Source organism: Protopterus annectens, chromosome 11.part0 (assembly GCF_019279795.1).
Source record: "Protopterus annectens isolate FY-2018-M chromosome 11.part0, PAN1.0, whole genome shotgun sequence".
In the NCBI taxonomy this organism is placed as follows: Eukaryota; Metazoa; Chordata; order Ceratodontiformes; family Protopteridae; genus Protopterus; species Protopterus annectens.
In genome coordinates, this window is record NC_056745.1 from 28,800,852 (window position 1) to 28,824,257 (window position 23,406).

At 40.4% G+C, this 23,406-nt stretch overlaps 1 protein-coding gene across 1 annotated transcript in view; it reads right to left on the minus strand.

Moving 5' to 3' along the window:
* The window catches only part of LOC122814897, a 197,361-nt gene that overhangs the window by 16,351 nt on the left and 157,604 nt on the right, over positions 1-23,406 (minus strand). Inside the window, exon 7 of the mRNA XM_044087162.1 lies at positions 17,570-17,878. Within this exon, the coding sequence (XP_043943097.1) occupies positions 17,570-17,878 (309 nt within the window). The remainder of the gene's footprint in view (positions 1-17,569; positions 17,879-23,406) is intronic.

Consider the following 23,406-nt stretch of genomic DNA (forward strand, 5'->3'; position numbering starts at 1 on the left):
TAAATAGATAGATATTACATTGTATGTTTATTCTATAAATAGAGTGATATTACATTGTATGTTTAGATAGATTTTTACATTGTATGTTTATTGCATAAACAGATTTTACATTGTATGTTTATTGTATAAATACAGATGTTACATTGCATGTTTACTGTATAAATACATAGATATTACATTATATGTTTATTGTATAGATATTACATTGTACGTTTATTGTATAGATAGATTTTACATTGTATGTTTATTGTATAAATAAATAAATAGATATTACATTGTATGTTTATCATATAGATAGATGATACATTGTATGTTTATTATACGATTGGGATGGCACAATATTGCCTTAGGCTCTCCTGGATGCCTAGCCAGTCTGTGGCTGACAGACTCCTATGAGGTCCAAAAGATCAGGATGACCCTGATTCATGTGTGGTATTGGACTGCTGTTTACACTAAAGTCTTTTCTCTTGTGTTACAGCTGCTCATATAAAAGGAGCCTTTTGACATTGCACACTGGGATTTTCAGGCATGTGATACCAATTTTTGCTTCTTTCTTCAATCTGATCTTTGCCTTAGAAAAGGGTTTTGGGATCACATGAGACATAACTCCTTTTACACTACTGTATTTGACATAATTCAAGTCCACCAGTTGTGAAATGGATTACAGCTTTGTGGCAACACCTTGCTCTGAGTATAATTTGCTTTGGAATCTGGTCCCATAAATCTTACAATGCCAATGACTATGGCCCATGTCACCTAGGATGGATTAGTCACTCAGCCATCTGAGACATTGGCAGCGAATGATGGGGGTACCCATCTGGGGAGAGGAATGAGTGTGCACTTGGTACTTTTTGTTGTTTGTCCATAGCATAGATCAGGGATACACAGCAAAACAGGAAGGGGCTATTGCTTGAGTCATCATAGAAGTGGGACAACCCCTAATTATCAGCTACAATAAGGGCCTTCCCAAAGGGTGACCACTTTCACTGTGTAATATTACTGTTATCCAAATAGTAAGTGTGCCAAACAGCAAGACTATTGGAGTGGCTTGGACAGTATCACCAGATACATGCAATGTAATCTAACAGCTTAAATTATCATTACACAAAATAGCCACAGTTGAAAGATTTAAAAATATTTAATAGTAAATAATAAAAACACAAGACAATACTTATTACTTCAACACAGTGCTAATCAAGAGTTTAGAAATCACAGGAAACCCCAAAACAATACTGTAGGATAGTCTGACATACATATAGAAAAACAGCTAGACTAATCTGGCTAAATTCCTATCTACTCTAAGAGAAATACTAAAGTCTAAGATCCTCCTTACAAACAGATCAGGCAAGTGCTGGTGAGTGGATGTTATTACCAGATTCGAGACAAGATGCAAATACTCTTCTTTCTTTCTTCCCTTAAATTGTTAATACACAGTACTACTGAGTCATTACACATTACATCATTCCCATCACTTCCCCCTTAGTTCTCAGGCTATCAGAAACTCAAAAGTTACATCTCTGTGTAAGCTGCAACTGGCCAGGAAGCCACAGCAATAAAAGACATTTCACATGCAAAACCTTAGCAATTATCTCTTAAGTTAAGACAATAGAAATAATTTGCTAGCCCAGACATCTTGTCTCCAAGCTTGTGATCAAACAGTCATACAATGCTTTACTTAACAGCTTCCTTCCAGCAGGAAGCACTGTGGTTACATTTTTGAAGTCCAGCATATAACACAGTTTTCTTACATTTAGTTTTCTTACATTTGTAAAAACAAGCCTGGAGATTATATTAATATAATATTTACAAATTATATCTAGCTAGGCTGGCATCCTTCACATATCCCCCCCTCCCCCGGAGAACTCAGGCTAGTTTTCAAGTGACCCTTGAGAAACATTGCTTGAGAGGGTTAGGACTATATGAGTATACCTTACCCCATTCCTTGTCTTGAGAGCCCATCTGTGTTGGCATTGCTAACCACACTATGGTACTGCACTGCAATATCATAGACTGTTAACCCTAGGCTCCACCTTAGTAACTTGGCATTTTGATGGCTGGCTTGATGTAGCCATGGTAAATTATTGTGGTCTGTAACTACAGTGGGTTTTCTTCCATACAGATAAGGCTGAAGTTTCTGCAGTGCCCACACTATGGCTAGACATTCCTTTTCTACAGCTGCATAGCATTCCTCCCTGGGTTGGAGCTTATGACTGAGATAAACCACTGGATGCTTTTCTCCACCTGAAGAAATCCGGCTAAGTACAGTCCCCACCCCATGGTTTGAAGCATCCACCTGCACAACAAATTCTTTGCTGTAATCTGAACTGGCTAACACTGGGGTCCTCCCAAAGCTCTTTTAAGCTTCTGGAATGATGGTCACATGCTGGCCTGTTTTTCCTTGTCAGGTCTGTGAGGAGAGCAGCTATGGTACTATAACTGGGGACAAACTTTCTATAGTACCCTGCTGTCCCTAAGAATGCCCTCACCTGCTTTTTAGTAACAGGTGCAGGCCATGCCTGAATGGCTTCCACTTTGGCTGGTACTGGCCTGATCTTACCACTCCCCACTCTATGTCCTAGGTATAGGAGACCTTTGCCAAGCCTACCTGACATTTGCTCGGCTTAATGGTCAACCCTACTCTGTAGTCTGCCCAGCACCTCCCTGACATGCTGAAGGTGCTCTTGCCAGGAATGGCTGTAGATGGCAATATCATCTAGGTAAGCAAGAGCAAACCCTCCTGCTCATGCTAGGGTATGATCTACCCACCTCTGGAAAGTTGCTTGAACATTCTTCATCCAAAAGGGCATCGTTGTGAACTCATACAAGCCAAAAGGAGTCACAAAAGCTGACCTCACCCTAGCACTGGGAGTCAAGGGCACCTGCCAGCAGTCCTTGGTAAGATCAATGGTGGTAAGATACTTAGCCTCACCCAGCTGCTCTAGGGTTTCATCTGTCCTAAGCATGGGGTAAGCATCTGAGTCTGTGTGACTATTTAATTTCCTGTAGTCTACACAGAACTTGGTGCTGCCATCCTTCTTTGCCACTAGCATCACTGGGGAGATCCAGGGACTGTTGGACTCTTGAATTACCCCTAGTTCCAACATTTCCTGTATCTCCTCCCTCAGAGTCTGTTTGTCTCTTTCAGGCACCCTATAAGGGGCCTGCCTAATAGGCCTTGTGGGTCCTGTATCCACCTGATGCTGTACCAGGTGGATGCACCTTGGTTTCCCAATGAACATGTCTCTAAACTCCTGTAACACTGCTCGGATTTCTTGAACCTGTGTAGGAGATAGCTGCTGGGACATTGCTACCCCTTCCACCGAGGTGTCAGTCCAAGCCTCACTGAGGAGATCAGTCACCAGATCTCCCACAGACTCCTCCTGCAATCCACTGCAAATAGTCAGCATGAGGGCCTCTCTATAATGGTAAGGTTTCATCATGTTAACATGGTACAATTCGTGTCCCTGCCTCCTGCCTAGCAGTTCTACTATGTAGTTAACATCACTGACCTTCCTTACCACCTTGTGGAGTCCCTCCCAAGCTGCTTGCAGCTTGTTGTGTCCGACAGGAATGAGAATCATTACCTGCTACCCTACAGCATACTCTCTAGCTAGAGCATTCCTGTCATGCCATACCTTTTTCTGTTGTTGGGCTTCTGCCAAGTTCTCCTGGGTCAAGCCCATGAGCTCTCTGAGCCTTGTCCTGAGGTTTAGGACATATGCCACAACAGACTCCTTGTGGGATTCACACTCACCCTCCCACTCATCACAAATCAAATCTGCAGGTCCCCTCATCCTATGCCCATACAGCAACTCAAAGGTTGAAAAACTTGTGGATTCCTGGGGAACCTCTCTGTAAGAAAACAACATATGGAGCAAATATTTGTCTCACTCTCTCATAAACTGGTCTTCAAATGCTCACAGCATGGACTTGATTGTAGCATTTAACCTCTCAACAAGACCATTAGTCTGGGAATGGTAGGGGTGGTGTTTAGGTGCGTCACCCCAAAGTACTTCCACAGGTCTGACTTGAAATTGGCACCTCTGTCAGTCAGTATTTCTTTTTGGAAACCTACCCTGCCGAAAATCTCTAACAAAGAATTTGCCACCTTTTTCTGCCTCAATGGAGGACAAAGCCACTGCCTCAGGGTATCTTGTAGCATTATTGACTACCACTACTGGAAAGGCTCACCCAAACTCTGCCACAGTTTGCTGTGAGGGAAAGGTTTGTTTGCTTTTTATTTGTTGTGTTTTGCGTTACTTTATTGCCTTTTTCTGTTTTGTATACTGTGATTTGTTTTCTTTACACTGTCTTTTACTTGTATTCTGCTTTTAACTGCATATTAAAACTTGAAAAGAGACAGCAGCTCTGTCTCATGAGTCAGACAGACATTTTTCCAACCCTCCCACCCAGTTTTGTTCTTAAACACCACTGCATTTCTAGTTGCCTGCCCTTATGTTAATTTGACCATAAATCTAATTTCCTCTATGCTTTTGTTGGCTGGTGTGAGTAAGCACAAAATTATCAATTTGTGAAATCACTCCCCTTCAACTATTTAAATTTATTGACCATCCTACTGTATTCCACAGTACCAGAATACAAAAGTGACCACCCCTTTCAATCTATCTTGCTGTTTTAAAAATAGTGACTCTCTACTAAAACTTAACTTTTAGACAGGTAAAACTTAAGTTACCTACTTTCACATCTAACTCCTCTAGTGCACACTGCAGTGTTGAGGATAAACCATTTTTTCATCTTACCTATAAGTATCTATTGTAAGACCACCAGTTATTGGAGAACCCACATTCTGCCACTCAGTAGTCATCTTGGGATTAGTGCTTCTGTTTTCTCCTGGTGAGTGAAGGAGTGCAGTAACATTATTTCCTGGAGACTGCTGATCATCAGAAAGCTTAATATCTGCTTTATATGTGACAGCTCAGAATCTGTGCTTATATTCTGATCCTGGTGAGAGTAGGAGCAGAGTGCATTGATTCCTGACTCTTTCTGGTTAGAGAGAAACTTTCTAGATTAAAAGCCTGCGTTTGAACTTGTATCTCACCTTCCCTGTAACTAGTCTAGTCCAGATACAGATTTGCTGTATCCATGACTGTTTGTAAGCTTCTGAGGATCCCAAGCCTTTCTGTGTTGGAGAGAAGCCTTCTAGCTTATCAGTGGGAGTGGTAAGCACTAGGTAGCCTGTCTACCACAAGAGGAGTGGTTTCTGGCCCAGACATTATAGTTTATTGGCCATTTGGGCAGTTTTTCTATCTCTTTCAACATTCTGGTTTAAAAGACCACATTTGCTCTTTTCTTGCCTTTCCTGTAACTAGTCTAGTCCAGATACATATTTTCTGTATCCAGAACTGTATGTAAGCTTCTGCCCCCCCAAAGCCTTTCTCTGTTGTCGGGAAGCCTTCTAGCTTATCAGTAGGAGTGGTAAGCACTAGATAGCCTAGCTACCACAAGAAGACTGGTTTCTGGCCCAGACATTGTAATTTATTGGCCATTTGGGGAGTTTTTCAATCTCTTTCAACTTTCTAGTTTAAAAACTCGTGTTTGCACTTGTTTCCTGTCTTTCCTGTAACTAGTCTAGTCCAGTTACAGATTTGCTGTATCCAGGACTGTTTATAAGCTTCTGAGTGGTGCCAAAGTCTGCTCTTCAATTTTTCCCTTAAATCTGCAAGTTCTCTCCTCTCCTGCACTTTTCCTAGCATATTAGTCTAGCACTTTACCAGACTTCTTGTAGCAATTATTGCAGCATACAAAAGTGCTGCCAGCACTAAACATTCTACAAGGAAACAGCTCCAGTACTTATTTATAATGCTCACCCCTCCAGGCATGTCTAAAGGTCAGTTCCCTGTGCTTTCTCCTATTAGCCTGGTGAACTTGGGAATCCTGAGGCAATGTAGCAACTGCCTCATGTACACCGACAACCCTCTCCTCTTACCTCCCAACAGTTAGACTTGCTAGAGATGCACTTATATTTCCAAACTGGAAGCCACGCACTCTCCAGCCAAGACCAGAATAACTGATCAAGAGGAGAAGGTCAACACTTGCACCACACCACATGGAACACATAGCCCTCCAGAACCAACACCAGCACTGCCTTCCCATAAAAACACAAAACACACACACACCTTTGTCGAGACTCTCAATAAAAATCTACCCAAACAGCAGAGACCTCCAAGCCAGAAATGCACTCAACCACCACAACACTAATCATGAAACACATAACTCTCCTAAACAGTGTGCCACTCAATAAAAGCCCCCAAGGCAAAACAGCATGCCCAACATACTAGTCATATCTGACTCAATAGTGAGGCACACTGATGTCCCACTCACTAGACTGAATAAGGAGAAAGTAACTGTCAGCTGCCTGTCAGGCACCAGGATCTGACATATAACGCATGCACTCAGGTCCCTCAACAACAGGTACAAATATGACTCTGTCATTGTACATGTGGGTGTGAATGACCTGAGACATACCTCCCTGGACTACATGAAAAGAGACATGGAGGAGCTCTCGGATTATGTAGCCAAGGCAGGTATGACCCTAGCCCTGAGCAGCATCTTACCATCACCCAGAATGATACCACACTACAAGCAGAAAATGATTGATTTCAACAACTGGCTAAGTTTCTGGTGTCATTCTAAGGGGATCCGTTATCCATCTGCCTGGGATGACATGATTGACAGACCTCAATGCTTTTTCAGAGATGGCCTGCATCTGTCACCCCTGGGCTTCCAGATACTGACCAAGGCTTTTGTCACCCCTATAGTGCCTTTTTTAGGCAGTGTTCCAAAGACCAAATTACCACCATAACAGCTACAAACAAACACAATCTGAGGGTCATGCTGCTCAATGCTAGAGGTTTAAATTTCAAAATGCTCTCACTCAAAGCACTCCTTAAATGGAAAACATTGACATTTGTGCTGCAACAGAGAGCTGGTTCAAGGCAGCAAAAAGCACCCCTGCACTACCAGGCTATAACTCATTCCACACCTTTTGGCCCCAAAACTTGGACCGAAGCTCCAAGGTGGTGGTGTTTACATATTCATAAAGGATGCACACACCTCCAGACTGGTAGCCCAACATAACACATCTGAGATACTTCAGGTGCAGCTAACATTGGGTAAGACAACAATTCAGGTCCTACTCTCTATAGGTCCCCAACCACCCCAACCATGTCCCAAGACTCACACTCCATGTTCCTAAGAACCCTGGAGAATATTAGGATCCAACCTCATGCTCTCATACTGGGTGACTTCAACTACCCCTCCATTAACTGGGAAAACTACTCATGTACCAATACACTTGTCCAACGTTTCCTGGAATTCATTAATTCCAATGGCCTGGACCAGCTCGTTCTTACCCCCACTACAGGTGGCAACATCCTTGACCTGGTCATTACTAAGATGGGCGACCGTTGCTCTACACCAGTAGTCAACTCCTCCCTGGTTAGAGCCAACCACAAACTAATCACTTTGGAAATCCACACATCCCTTCCAACCCCTGCAAAGGTAACTACCATGAAAAACTTCTCCAAAGCTAACTTTGGGCTCCTAGAAACAGAGGTGGCTAACTTCACAGCACCCATGCAAATGGAGAATAGTTGCATGACTGCTGAATCATACACCAATGCAGTGTACGAACACGTGACAAAGTTTGCAGACGATTGCAAGTCAGGAGCTATTATTAACTTCCCAGGTGATGTTGATGTCCTACAGAAAAGCCTCACTGAGACCAACGACTGGTGTCAGAACCATAGCCTTAAGCTCAATGCCAAAAAATGCATCATCATTCCCTTTGGGAAAACCTGGTTCTCATGAATTACCACATCGATGGTAGTCCACTGAACACAGAAGGCATTATATGAAATCTGGGAACACAGGTTGACAGCAACCTCTCTTTTGACCACCACATTGCCACTGTGATCAGAAAGTCCTTCTGTGTGGTACATCTCATTACTAAGGGTTCTGCATCCAGGAAGAAAGAGGTCATTGTCTCCCTCTACTCTTCCCTCATTAGGCCAATCATCGAGCACAATGCCCCATTTGGCATGTAGCTCACTAGACACCTGCAACAACTGGAGAGGCTGCAAAAGTACCTCACAAAGAGGATCCTAGGCATTAAACACTTGTCCTATATGGACAGACTCAAAAAACTCCAACTGTTCTCTGGCTCATATCGCCTACTTAGAGGCGATCTCTGCTTGACTTACAAAGCCATGTCTGACCAAGCTCTGTTAGAAATGCTACATCTAAAGAAATCCCAATCTCTCCACACCACACACTCCAGAGACCTCAACCTCGATACCACCATTAACCGAACATGCTGGAGGGACAGGTTCATAACCCAGAGGCTGCCCATGCTATGGAATAGACTTCCCATACATGTCAAGCAGAGTGCCTCACTACCTCTCTTCAAGAGAAATCTTGATGAGTGGATGGGACATAGAAAATTCATCCCAAGGATCACTCCAGTGGCTCTACTTGACAGAGGCACTGGGAACTGAGGTTGAGTAGCACAATGCCAGGGTAATCCTATGGCTAGGCTTGTAAAGGCTCCAGGGCCATTAGCCTAGAACACACCTATGAACCTATGAACTAGGATATCCTTTTTGCCTGTGAAACTTGAGGTACCCAGAGGCCCCACAATATCCATAGTTACCCTCTGAAATGGCTCCTCAATCACAGGCAAAGGCATCAAATGAGCTCTCACCCCTTTTCCTGCCTTGCCTACTTTTTGGCACTGCTCACAGGTCCTGCAGTACCCTGTTACATCTCTGGAAATTCCAGGTCAATAAAAGTTCTGGATAATACGTCTCTTTGTACATTTTATGCCCATATTACCTGCAAAGGGAATATCATGGGCTATGGCTAGAAGTGCCACATGGTAGGCTCTAGGCACTACCATCTGCTGTATCCTCTCACCTTCTAGCCCTCCCTCATAGGTCCACTCTCTATACAGTAACCCTTTGTCCCAGTATACATATTCCCCCTTCCCTTGAGAATCAGGTGTCTCACTTGCTACCTGCCTCAGGCCTTGTAATGTAGGGTCTGAAAGGTGAGCCTGTCTCAACTCTCTCTTTGTAACCCTAACCAGCTCCCCTTCCACAGGAAGTCTGGCATTTTCTGACAGTGGTGCCTCACTGACAGCCTGGGTGATAATACTCACCTCTACCTTTGCAGTCACATTGTCCAAGGGACCATCAGTACCCACATGCAGCTGTGGCTCACCTTCAGTCTCACTGCTACAGGATAACCTCCTCTCTGAAGTAACCACCTCACCAGTCCTGGCTGCAGGTATGTGGTCTGACTTGGGCCCCCCCCAGGCTACCAGACCTACACGCTTGTCTCCTAGCTTGACTGCATGTAACTGCATTAACACACAGTACTGCCTTATAAAAATCCTTCTCTATCAGGACATCTGCAGGATGGTAGTTTGTTACCCCTATTGTGTCAAGACAACCTACTATTGGCATTTTGTCTTTCCCACTTAGTGGCGCTCTCATCTTTTGTTCCCCACCTTGCCTCAGTGGACATCTATATGCCACGTGGCCCACTGGTTTCATTCAAAACATTTAACCATAGGTCCTAGATGTGTACCTGGACTAGTGGCTTCCCCTGCTACTGTCAGATTCTGTTGGGGCAGTCTGGCCTGCCCACCATGGGTTCCCTTAGACCCATGAGCAGCACTGGGTGTCCCTTTCCTGTGCAGTGATGCCCTGCTTGCTATGTATAGGTTTCCCTTCTTCCCCAACTCATCTGAAGTAGCACATTTTCTATCAGCTAACCAGATCCTCATGTCCTCAGGCAAAGTGATAAGGGCTTGTTCCCTCACCAAAAGGTCTGCCAGCCCCTCAGAAGTGGTGACCTGACATCTACTCACCCACCTATTAAAATAAGTGCTCAGTTCAGTAACATATTCACAGACACTTTAATCTGCCTTGCATCTATGCTCGCAAAATCCTTTCCTATAAGCTTCAGGTGTTAGCTTAAAAAATTCTAGCAGACAATTCTTAACAACATTATACTACAGCTTTACCATAGAGTAAGGGGGTCAGGAACCATACTCAAAGCTTTTGGTCAACATCATACTGTCGACATACCTTCTCAAACATATGAATGAAACTATCAAAATTATACCATGACCCCCCATTAATATTCCAAAATGTGCACGCTGATTGGCCAGTGTGCACATTGTAAATCGACTTATACTAATGGAAAAAGGTCCGGTCGCCCGGACTTTTTCCATTAGTATAAGTCTCTTTTAAAACACTGTCTTGCTAAGTTAAAAGAGTTTAACATAGCGACACCAGTTTAAAAAAAGCAACGGAGATCTCTGTTACTTATTTTAAAGCTGTCTCGCTATGTTAAACCCATTTAACATAGCGAGACAGGTTTAAAAAAAAAAAAGCAATGGAAAAAGCAAGATCTCCATTGCTTTTTACTGTTTCGCTATGGTAAATGGGTTTAACATAGTGAGACAGCTTTAAAATAAGCAACGGACATCTCCGTTGCTTATTTTAAATCTGTCTCGCTATGTTAAACCCATTTAACATAGCGAAACAGTAAAAAGCAATGGAGATCTTGCTTTCTCCATTGCTTTTGCCCACAGCTCTGATGTACTGTGTAGGCATGTGCAGTACATCAGAACTGCCGCGGATACCAGACAGCTGCAGAAGGGCAGCAAAGAGGCATTATACAATGCCATTATTTAAGAAAAGTAATTATTTCTTTTCTTAAATAATGTCATAGTATAATAGCAATAACCACTTCTGGGTGTGTAATGGGATTTACCCATGGTTGTCTTTGTTTGGTCTCGGGCTTCGGACCAAACCACGCCAACCATGGGTAAATCCCACATTACCCACACCCAGGCGTGGGTTATTGCTATATTATTCCCCTCTGTAAACTTTGGAATAAATTTACTGAGCGTTTGTGCTTCTGGGGTCCTGTTACTCCCTTCCCCATTACCTCCTCTGCAAAGCCATGGAGAGGATCATAATGGATCTCATATAAAGAGACATAGGAATTTGCAGACTTTGATTTCAACCAGTTTGGCTTTTGTCAAAGGCAGATCATAAACAGTCACCAAGGCCATTGATGAGTATCATTGAAAACTCATCAACTTAAATGTAAACCCATACATTACAAGATGGGTTGCAAACTGGCTGCTTGTTTGGCATCTACTTTTTGAAAAGTACAAGCAAACACAGGAGTTATGGCTGACAAAAGTTTGCAGATGACTGCAAACACAGATATCCTCCAGAAGGGTCTCACAAACGGATAACTGGTGCCAGAGCCATGGCCTAGGTTGACAGTAGCCTTCATTCGACAGTCATATTGCTAAAGTGGTTAGGAAGACCTTCTACATTGCCCACCTTATCATGAAGGGATTCACATCCAGATCAAGGGAAGTCATGGTCCCCCATCAGACCAATGATCCATTATATTCAGTTGCGCATTGCTGCTCAGGGGGACCCTATGCCTGACATACAAGGCAATGTCAACCCAGAGACCTGATGAATGCTTCCATCTCAAAAATCTAGATGATTCATCACCCAAAGACTCTATGCTGTGGAACAAAAATCGGTTTATGTGAGGCAAAGCACCCTCGCTGGCCTTGTTTAAGAGAAATCTTGACCAATGGATGGTTACCTCAGTGTCACTGCTAGACAGGAGGCACAGCTAAATAATGGGCATAGTTTCTCCTACCGAACCTATGAACCTATCCATCGATCTAGGAAATTATAGACCCATTAGTCTAACTAGCCTGATCTGCAAAGCCATGGAGCAAATTATCATGGACCTCATTAACAAGGACATTTTCAACCTCCAAACACTCGATCCCACACAGTTTGGTTTCATCAAGGGGAGGTCATGCCTGTTAAATTGGTTGACTTAAGATGGTGCACACCACCTACCTTGATTGGGTCAAAGCCTTCGATACTATTCCCCACTCAGGTATAATAGATAAACTCTCTAAATTAGGCATCAATCCATATGTTACCAGATGGGTAGAAAGCTGCTCACTGATAGTACCCATCTAGTCAAAATAGGGGAAGCCACCTCTAGCAGTTGACCCATAATGAGTGATGTACCCCAGGGATCGGTCTTGGGGCCTTTGTTGTTTGGGATATACTTTTCTGAGCTGCAGGCCAAAACTAGTGGGCTATGGCTGACCAAGTTTGCAGAAGACTACAAGCTGAGCACTGTCATCAATTCTCCTAGTGATGTGAACATCTTAAAAGAGGGCCCCACCCAAACAAATGACTGGTGCCAGAAACATGGCCTCAAACTGAAGGCCAAAAAATGCATCATCATCCCCTTTGGGAGAGTTATGTCCCCACAGATTATCACATTAATAACAAGGTCTTAAGCACATAATTAGTCGTGAGGGACTTGGGCACTCAGGTTAATAGCAAACTGATTTTTGACCACCATATTACCTCCATTGTACATAAAGCTTTCCACATAGCCCACCTCATTAGTAAGGGTATTGTATCCAGGGGCAAGATGGTCATAACATCCCTGTATTCTTCCCCTTATAAGACTCATTATTGAGTACAATGCCCCATTCAGCATGTACTTCACAAAGCACATGCAGCAGCTAGAGAAACCACAGAGGTTCTTCACCAGGGGACTACAGGACCTCAAACATCTACCCTACACAGATAGGCTAAAGGCCCTGTCCCTCTACTCAGTCCCCTACAGACTTCTCAGAGGTGATCTCTGTGTGGCATACAAAGCAATCTCAGACCCTACCTTGATGGGACTGCTGCATATCCGCAAGTGAAGCTCCATTCGGTCTGTGACATCAATATGACTTGTTGGCAGGACAGATTTGTGTCCCAGAGACATAACTGAATGGGGAACAGAAAATACACTCAGGGATTCCACCTGTGTCCTTGCTGGACAGGGACATCAGGTGCTGACTTGTCAGAACATGGTATAATCCATGACCCTGGTGAAGAGTCAGCATCTCCTTTTCATGCTTCCTCTGCCTCTCCTTCTCCTCAGCTTCCAGGCATAGCAGGTTATCATTCTCCTCAGCCGGTAGATGTCTTAGTCTTTCTGCTGCTTCTTTTTCCAAATGCCTGGCCTCCAACTCAAGTCTCTTTATCTCCAGATGGATTTCTAAGTCCTCTACAGAAAGGTTGAGCTGTCCATTCTCTGAGTGTTGTACATCTCCAAGGCCAGTCTGATCATCCTCCTGATTTCTATTATCTGATGCAGGTGCAACCAAAGCTGCAATCATGTCTGCCTCAGTCAGGTTTCCATGCACCAGTCCTTTAATCTGGCACAGCTCAGCCAAATGGCTCCTTGTCAGCTTGCCATACTCCTCTGCTGACATGTTTGTCTGATCTCCCTGACTAACTAAACTCACAAACGAAATAAAACAATTGTGATCTGAACTCTGAATGTTCACTGCATGGCTGATTTAGAGTACAAAAACAACTTCAGCGATCACTGTACACAAGCTACAGGAATTCATACAACTACAAGCCAATTAATATGTGATGTGGCTAATTCACCACCATCAAACAATTAATATTTGATATGGATATCCCACCACTGCCAAACAATTAATATGTGATGCCCATACACTGCCCTAGTAATCAAGGAGCCTCAATCCTCACCACTAGAACCAGTGACGGGTGTGCACATTGGCAAAGATAGCAAGTACACACACAGTAAAGTACAATTTCCCTTAAGAGCACACAGATATCACAGTCAGTCTGGGGCTGCTTTCTCCCTTTCTCTCCAGATCCCCAATAAGACTCTCCACTGGCACAGCTATAGAGTGGAGTCCTTAGCCAGGGTTCCAAGTCAAGTCCTCCCAGCACTCTCTCTGTCCAACCAGTGCTTCATGTCCCTGCCCAAGTAGCTGACACACACACACACACACACACACACACACACACACACACACACACACACACACACACACACAAACTTTGAGATATGATTTATATACAAACACTCCTAGGGAAGGCTGGCACAGGTTCCCTAGCTATACCTCTTCTACCCAGGTTATAACATAGTAATCCATTGCCACCAGAACCCCTACTTATCAGCTACTATAAGGTCCTTCCCAAAGGGTGACCAATTTCACTGTGTAATATTACTGTTATCCAAATAGTAAGTGTGCCAAACAGCAAGACTATTGGACAGTATCATCAAATACATGCAATGTACTCTAAGAGGTGAAATTATCTCTACACAAAACAGCCACAGTTGAAAGGTTTAAAAATATTTAATAATAAATAATAAAAATGCAATACAATACTTACTACTTCAACACAGTGCTAATCAAGAGTTCAGAAATCACAGGAAACTCAAAACAATACTGTAGGATAGTCTAACATAAATATAGAAAAACAGCTAGACTAAGCTGACTAAATTCCTGTCTACTCTAAGAGAAATACTAAATTCTAAGATCCTACTTACATACAGATCAAGCAAGTGCTGGTGAATGGATGTTATTACCAGATTCAACACAAGATGCAAATGTTCTTCTTTATTTCTGTCCTTAAATTGTTAATACACAGTGCTACTGAGTCATTTCACATTACATCATTCTCATCACTTCCCCCTTAGTCCACCTTAGCAATTGTCTCTTAAGTTAAACAATAGAAATAATTTGCTAGCCTAGACATCCTGTTTCTGAGCTAGAAATCAGTCATACAATGCTTTACTTAACAGCTTTCTTCCAGCAGGGAGCATTGTGGTTACATTTTAGAAGTTCAGCATATAACACAGTTTAGGGTGGCCACGGTGGTGCAGTGGTTAGCATTGTCGCCTCACAGCAAGAGGTTCTCCGGTTCAATCCTCGGCTGGGGTGCTTTCTGTGTGGAGTCTGCATGTCCTCCCTGTGGTCATGTGGGTTTGCTCTGGTTTCATCCCAAAGACATGCTGCAGGTGGACTGGATACTCTAAATTGGCCCTGTGTGTGTGTGTGTGTGTGTGTGTGTGTGTGTGTGTGTGTGTGTGTGTGTGTGTGTGCCTTCTGTGGAAGGTTGGGCACCGGGCTGGCAACTCGACACTGTAAAACTCCACTGCCAATCATGAGTGGACAGGTGATCCGCTGTGGCAACCCCTAACTGGGAAAAAGCCGAAAGAAGAAGAAGAAGCATATAACACAGTTTACTTGCCTTTAGTTTTCTTACATTTGTAAAGACAAGCCTGGGGATTATATTAATATAATATTTACAAATTACATAGAATTATTTACAAGATTCTATCTAGCTGGACTGGCAGTCTTCACACACACACACACACACGTATATATATATATATATATATATATATATATATATATATACCAAAATGGGCACTGTTGATGAAAACAGTTAACAAGCTTATCTACAAGTCAGGGGTACTACTCGGGATAGAATGCTTAAAACTTGTCTTCTCCTACCACTAGCAGTCTGTACATGCAAAACACTAAGCTGGGGTACAGGCCTTTGTTCTATACAATTATCTACCCACCAGCAGTCTGTGTATGCAAATGACCAAGCTGGGGTACAGACCTTTGTTCTACCCATATATCCACCCACTAACAGCCTGTACATGCAAAAGACCAAGCTAGGGTGCAGGTCTATCTTCTACATAATTATCCACTCAGCTTCTTTGTAAATGTGCAGCAGTATCTACTACCCTACCACATGAAGCATGGCATATTTCCCATGCCAAATACTAAAAGTTTGGGGCACACAATGACAATTACTGGCACGTGGGATGTGCATGTGTGGGTTGATATATTTAATATTTCTGACTTCCTCAGCAAAGTTCATACAGAAGACAAAGGTTTGTCAGCTGTTTGGTATTTTTAATTAACAAATTCCTATGTCAGTGAAGGAAACCAAATGAAGTCCTCATGTGCCAATTGTAATGAATAGCCAACCTCTATTTAAACATTGAAAGGTCTTCATAACAGCACAAATAACTCTTAAATACCGAAATATCTATACTATACCAGGGCAAAGTGCATTATCATAAGTTCTTTTAACCTTCTGTGTCCTCTTCTTAGCTGTGGGAAAATGTGTTAACTGTACTTTATGGAGAGGTATTAATAATCATTAAATGATAATACTTACTCCAATGAGTCAATAGTATAACATTATTCATCCTTTTACTATGAAGATGTTAAGCATTGCCTTGGACAGAGCAATGATTTGTTGGGTATATCTTACATGATCGAAGTTTCAAAACTTTGAATCTGATATGGCTGACACCATATAATCGAAGTCTTGAAACTTTGAAAATGTAATAAAAACACAACAAACTACATAAATAAACCATTTAAATGCTCTAAGCAGGGGGGCAAACCTCCCTGCACCCCCACACCCTCGCTACTTAAATATACCAACTCCGAGATCGCACTACAGTGCAGAAAAGGGAAAGCTTCCCTTTCTGTGCTGTTATTTAATTACAGGCTAAGCCAAACAGATTTTTATGCATTGTAGGGCTATTACACCCCTTAGTTCAGCTTTTGCTTTTAGTTCAAAGAGATCGATGAACAGTGTATTTGTATCAGACAGAATTGCAGACAGGTGATGGGTAAGCTATTATTATTATTACTATTATTATTATTATTATTATTATTATTATTATTATTTTATTATTATTTTTTAAAGATTAACTTTTGCTGTAGTACAGACAATTCCTTTAAGTGGGAGTCCAGAGGTACATTGTTGCTAACAGGCAGCTCTGCATTTTATTATAATATGGGTTCAAAGTGTTGTATTTTGTTGTTGTTTATTTGGAAAACTCAGAAGTGAAACTTACAGCAAAAACATACTTATTACTAATAAAATAAATACAGTAGTGCTACAATTAATCATGTCAATTATTAATACATTAATAAATACAGTAGTGCTAAAACTGAGTTCTGCTAATATCTCAGATAGTGTAACTGCACAATATGTGCACATGTAACAGCATGGCAGCCTTTCTAGGGTACTAATTTGTTGTTGTCATGGTAGCTGATTATGGATTGTAATACTGAGACAGTAATGCAGACATACGAAAATGCAGTGTAGCTGATGTCCCAAAACAACTGATAGTTACTTTTCTTTCTGACAGTATAAACAAAAGGGTATAAGTATAATGCGTGATTTTGTTTCATTTATACTAATGTTTTCATGTAGTTTTAACATTTATATAACATTTTTGTTCTATTTAGTAATCAAGAAGAAGTGCTTAATGTTTCTATGCAATAGGAAAACAGAATGTGTTTTTGAAAATTGGGTTTCTGGTACTCTGTGCACAAGTAGGATGAACAGGTGATATCAGTTTGTGAAGCCGACAGTAAAAATGGTATTGCAGTGTGCCTTTCTCTACTCAGTGTTTATATTTCAAGGACACTGGTGGTTTACATTTTAAGACATTTTGTATTATATATTAAAACATGCATGCATTACATTGTACAACTCACAGAATGTAAGGTCATGCCTGTCTGACCAGAAACAATACCAGAGCTGTGCACAGAACAGTATGTGTTTACTGCACTGTTAACATCAGAATGTATTACAATAAAATGTTGCAGTTTTCCTCTCACCTGTGCATTTATTAACTGTCACTTCTTTTGAAGAGTTCGTTGAAGCATGCCAGACTTGACATGTATAATTATACCATCTGTTCCACTCTTCAGCTGGGACTGTCACAGTGCTTGTCATCTCAAACTGGTTACCATGTCCTGTCATGTACTTGTCATTAGATGACACAAGCGTCTCATTTGAAAACCATTTAACTTCAATTTCTTTTGGGCTAAAGTTGGAAATCAGGCATATTAAACTCACTGTTATGTTTCCTTTTTCACATGAATTTACTTGGACTTGGAGAGCTGGTGGTGTTGGGAGTATCCAGGCTTTAAAAGAGTAAAAACACCAAACATTTTTACATAGTAAGCATTCAGTACTGGACACATTGCATATTTTTCATGTTATAGCCATGAGCCTATCTGACTAGACTATTCAGACTTAGCTCCACTACAGTTACAATGATATTTACCCTTGAAGTCCTGTTTAGAGAAATATTTTGTCCTGTGTTTTAGGAGTTTTCTGCAACAAAAACAAGTATAAGCATTCTTAAGAAGGCACGCTGGTAAAGAACTTTAGTGGTGGAACTGATTACCTCCTTTAATATGTAATAGAAGAGAGCTGATAGTGGTAACATGGATGTATTGGAAAATGTGAATTGAGCAAATGTATTTTTATTATGTGTAGCTAATGTAAATAGAAAGCCACACATCACATGAGCAGTAGCAATGCCAAGCAAGAAGAATTAGTCATACATTTCTGACAAATAACTAAAAGGTTTTGGTAGAGGCAATGCATACCTCCTTCTGCCTTTGTGAGGAAAAAAAGCAAAGCAAGAACAATTTGTTTTCAGGCTGTTTCCTACAAAACAGACAAATAATACATCCAGTGTTTCTCATGGAACAGAGGAATAATACATCCAGTGTTTCCCATGGAACAGAGGAATAATACATCCAGTGTTACCGTGGAACAGAGGAATAATACATCCAGTGTTTCCCGTGGAACAGAGGAATAATACATCCAGTGTTTCCCGTGGAACAGAGGAATAATACATCCAGTGTTTCTCGTGGAACAGAGGAATAATACATCCAGTGTTTCCCGTGGAACAGAGGAATAATACATCCAGTGTTTCCCGTGGAACAGAGGAATAATACATCCAGTGTTTCTCTTGGAACAAAAGAATAATACATCCAGTGTTGCCAGTGGAACAGAGAAATAATACATCCAGTGTTTCATGTGGAACACAGGAATAATACATCCAGTGTTTCCCGTGGAACAGAGGAATAATACATCCAGTGTTTCCCGTGGAACAGAGGAATAATACATCCAGTGTTTCCCATGGACAGACATTTGTTTTTCATGGATTAGCTAATTGCCTAACCAGCAATATTGTTTACATAGCTACCTGCACTTCCTGCACAACATTTTATGTTGGAAAAACTAATAAGAAGCTGAAGGAAAGGATTATCAAACATCAATCTGATATACGTAACAGAAAGGAAACAAATTCTCCTTTTCTTCATTTACATGAGCACAAGGGACATAGCTTTGATTTCATGGTCATTTCAAAGATACATTTTACTTCCAGAGAAGGAGACCTGACCAATCTGACTGAGAGAGAGGAAGCCAAATGGATAATGCAGCTGAGGGCAGATAACCCCCCTGGCCTTAATGGTTGTAGTCCCTTAAAACCTTTTCTTAAAAATAGATGAGCAATGAGCTATGCTCACTTATGACAGAAACCTTAGATATACTGACTTAGGCTCTGATGTCCTAAAGAAACTGTTGAAATGAAAATAAAAAGAAGCGCCCTAAATGACCATCTTTATTTTTTTTTTCACCTTTTTCTCTCAAAATCTTGGCTTTTATGCAGAGCTTGTTCTTTTAACCAGAACCTACTGAAAAGATTTTATTAATATTCCTTCTGAAAATATGTCTGAGTCTGTCTTAGAAATGTCAAACTGTCATGTTGTTTTAAACAAAGAGTTTTAAATATTAAATAAAGACTTTTAACTTCAAGCTATGGAGGTGTGTACCAATGAACTAACTTGATTGGTTAACATTCATCATTCACTGAGGTGTTTCATTGGATGATACCAACTCTTAAACACTGAACCCAGCTTACCTACTTGGATCTAAAGAAGGCTTGAAAAAGCTGAAAGCGCTTGTCCATTGTTTACATCAGAAGGGTTCTTCACTTTTATGTTAGTTTTTTCTGTTTTTATGACATCCACATGTTTTAAAGCTGTGGAATTACAATGCCACTTGACTTTTACAACAGCAAAGCTCTATATTTCATATATTGTGGATTCAACATGGTAAAAGCCTATTATTGAAGCTGTTGTTTTGAAGCTGTCTTTCTGCCATTTTGGTTGTTTAGCAAGTTTTGAATACTCAGATGAAATACTAATACCTGTGGTGCAACGCTCTTCCAATATTTACAGTGTTTTAGGAGTTTTCTGCAACAAAAACAAGTATAAGCATTCTTAAGAAGGCATGCAGCTAAAGAACTTTAGTGGTGGAAATGATTACCTCCTTTAATATGTAATAGAAGAGAGCTGTTAGTGGTAACATGGATGTATTGGAAAATGTGAATTGAGCAAATGTATTTTTGTTATGTGTAGCTAATGTAAATAGAAAGCCACACATCACATGAGCAGTAGCAATGCCAAGCAAGAAGAATTAGTCATACATTTCTGACAAATAACTAAAAGGTTTTGGTAGAGGCAATGCACATCTCCTGCTGCCATTGTGAGGAAAAAAAGCAAAGCAAGAACAATTTGTTTTCAGGCTGTTTCCTACAAAACAGACAAATAATACATCCAGTGTTTCTCATGGAACAGAGGAATAATACATCCAGTGTTTCCCATGGAACAGAGGAATAATACATCCAGTGTTTCCCGTGGAACAGAGGAATAATACATCCAGTGTTTCCCGTGGAACAGAGGAATAATACATCCAGTGTTTCTCATGGAACAGAGGAATAATACATCCAGTGTTTCTCGTGGAACAGAGGAATAATACATCCAGTGTTTCCCGTGGAACAGAGGAATAATACATCCAGTGTTTCCCGTGGAACAGAGGAATAATACATCCAGTGTTTCTTGTGGAACAGAGGAATAATACATCCAGTGTTTCTCATGGAACAGAGGAATAATACATCCAGTGTTTCCCGTGGAACAGAGGAATAATACATCCAGTGTTTCTCTTGGAACAGAGGAATAATACATCCAGTGTTGCCAGTGGAACAGAGAAATAATACATCCAGTGTTTTGTGTGGAACAGAGGAATAATACATCCAGTGTTTCCCGTGGAACAGAGGAATAATACATCCAGTGTTTCCCATGTAACAGAGGAATAATACATCCAGTGTTTCCCGTGGAACAGAGGAATAAAGCACTATTTTCATAATAAGAATAATGAAATAAAAGTAGAGTTACTCTGATATTTAGAAGTGATTTATAGACACTTAGTTACACTGAGAATTATAATAACTTGCTCTGAACTATTAGGTATGAAGGAAATTGTCAGTAATGTATGATGCTATTGTAACTTTCCAGGTTGTGTCTTACATATGAAGATTTCATTGTGGCAGGTCTGATGGGATAGGTAGTGATATCTCAGTCTTTATAAAAGAACATCTAAAAGCCAGAAGCCAAGAAAATAAAGTGAGAACTAGAAATTTGTATCCAGTAATTAGTATCGGTGGTATTACTGACTTTAACATCAAAGTAATCTGTCGTAATATGCTCCATGAGATAGTAGTACAATTTCCAGATTAAGCTCCAACATACAACAATCAGTGAATATTGAACTATAAACAGAGGATTTTGATTATTCTACAATTGACTGTCTAAACTGCTCATTTTAAAATAAATATTTCTAATATTAGTTGATTATTGGACTCAAAACATACTGGGAAATATGGTGCAAAATCTGATTATGCTTGGCAGTATACTAGATATCATATCTAATGACAAACCTAAGATTTTTCTGGTCCCTACCCCCTGCAGTGTCTTCTGTAATTAATGCAAAACACAAAGCCATCATCCTTAACTACAAAATCAAACGCATTCATAAATAAATCATCCTTAAATTTAACCAAAGGAAAATACATTGCAACAAATGACATACTTGTCAAAACTGCCTGGGATTTCACTTTTAATGAACCAATAAATTTGATTAGGATACTGTCAATGTCTTTTAAGATATTATTAACCCCCTGAAATCATGAACGCACAAAGACACACCCATACACATGGAAGATATTACTACAAAGTTAAATAATAAAGCGCTTCAGTGGGCACAGAAATTTAATAAGATATACTACAAAATAAAACACATACTACTGAGCATTGAAGAATGATGCTCCTTATAAAGCCAAGGTAGATTAAATATAGTTCAGAAACTACTGTCTAATAAAGTATTCTTTAATTACATCAACAAACAGAAAGGGACACCCAGAGAAAGGATATAGTGTATATGCTTACCAAAAAAATGAGTAAATCTCCATTAATCACATTAAACAAAATCTCTGACCAATGCAATAGCCTATATTGGCACCAACTCACAAAGGGGGTGAATCACATTAGACACAAACAGATTTTCCCTGAACAGTATTTTATGTAAAATTTTGAGGATACTTGCAGTGCAGCTTATTCAAAATAACACTGGTGGGGGCCCTACCTCTGTTAGGTGCAGTACAATATGACATTGATAATGTATGAGCAAACTTCCTGTACTGTATGACATTCTTCAAAAAGATAAAAGTAGCACTTGTTGAAGGGCTGGAAGAATATACTATGTGTGTTACTATTGTTTTCTTACATTATTATATCTTTGGTAACTTCTACAATAAGGGTATAAATGAAAGTTGACAGCATTTAATATCAATTCATAAATAATTCTTTAGGTGAAATAACAGTTAAAGAGTCAGATCCAGTTTGTCATTAGGGAAGGTTATCTATATTTCCCAACATGGGATAGCAGACTTGTCCCAAAGGGTGCTTGACTGCGACACTCTCATTTTTGTATATGCTTTTCAAAAACAGAAAAGGGAAATTGGAAATGCATAACCAAATATTCTGATGACTGAAAACCGGTTAGTATAATTACTTCAATAAGCAAATGTCAAAGTTCTCCAAGATGACCTACAAAATTACAAACCAGATGTTGTAATAATAACCTTGCCTTTAACAACAGTAAATATTGTTATGATACGTGACAAAAAAGATGAATTATGATACAAAATAAATGGTAAAGTTATTTAAAAAATCATATAAATGTCATCATTAAATACTTAGTGACAACAGTAAAAATCAATTTATACTTTGACTAGTGTGTTTTAACAAAATTCAGAAAAGCCTAGTCTGTAGCCAATCTTACTCTAAAGTCATGCCCAGTCACTTCTGGAAGGTCACTGTACTTCAGGTAAGTATCTGATTATTGAATAAAATCCTGTCTTTTGTAACCTCAAAACAAGCTGCCTGAAAATAATTTGAAAAGGAACAATGATTCAAAATGGGACAGTCAGAGGACTGGAAAATGTAAACTATTCAGAAAGGCTTCCAGAACTGTAATTATGTTATTTTTATTATGAATTTATAAAGGGCTGATCTTTATCTGGTCTGTAATGCAGTCCTGATTTGGTTCTATTTAATATTATGTATTTGGGATGCACTACACAGGGATCTAACACCAGATGAGGGAATCTAATGTTTAAAATAAACATCACTAATTTAAAAATGACAGATACATCAAGCAGTGCATTTCAAGATTATACATTTTTTTTCTTGGAACTGGAAATTAGTCATTAACTTGCCTTAAGGATAATCTTGACATGTATTCAGCAAACACA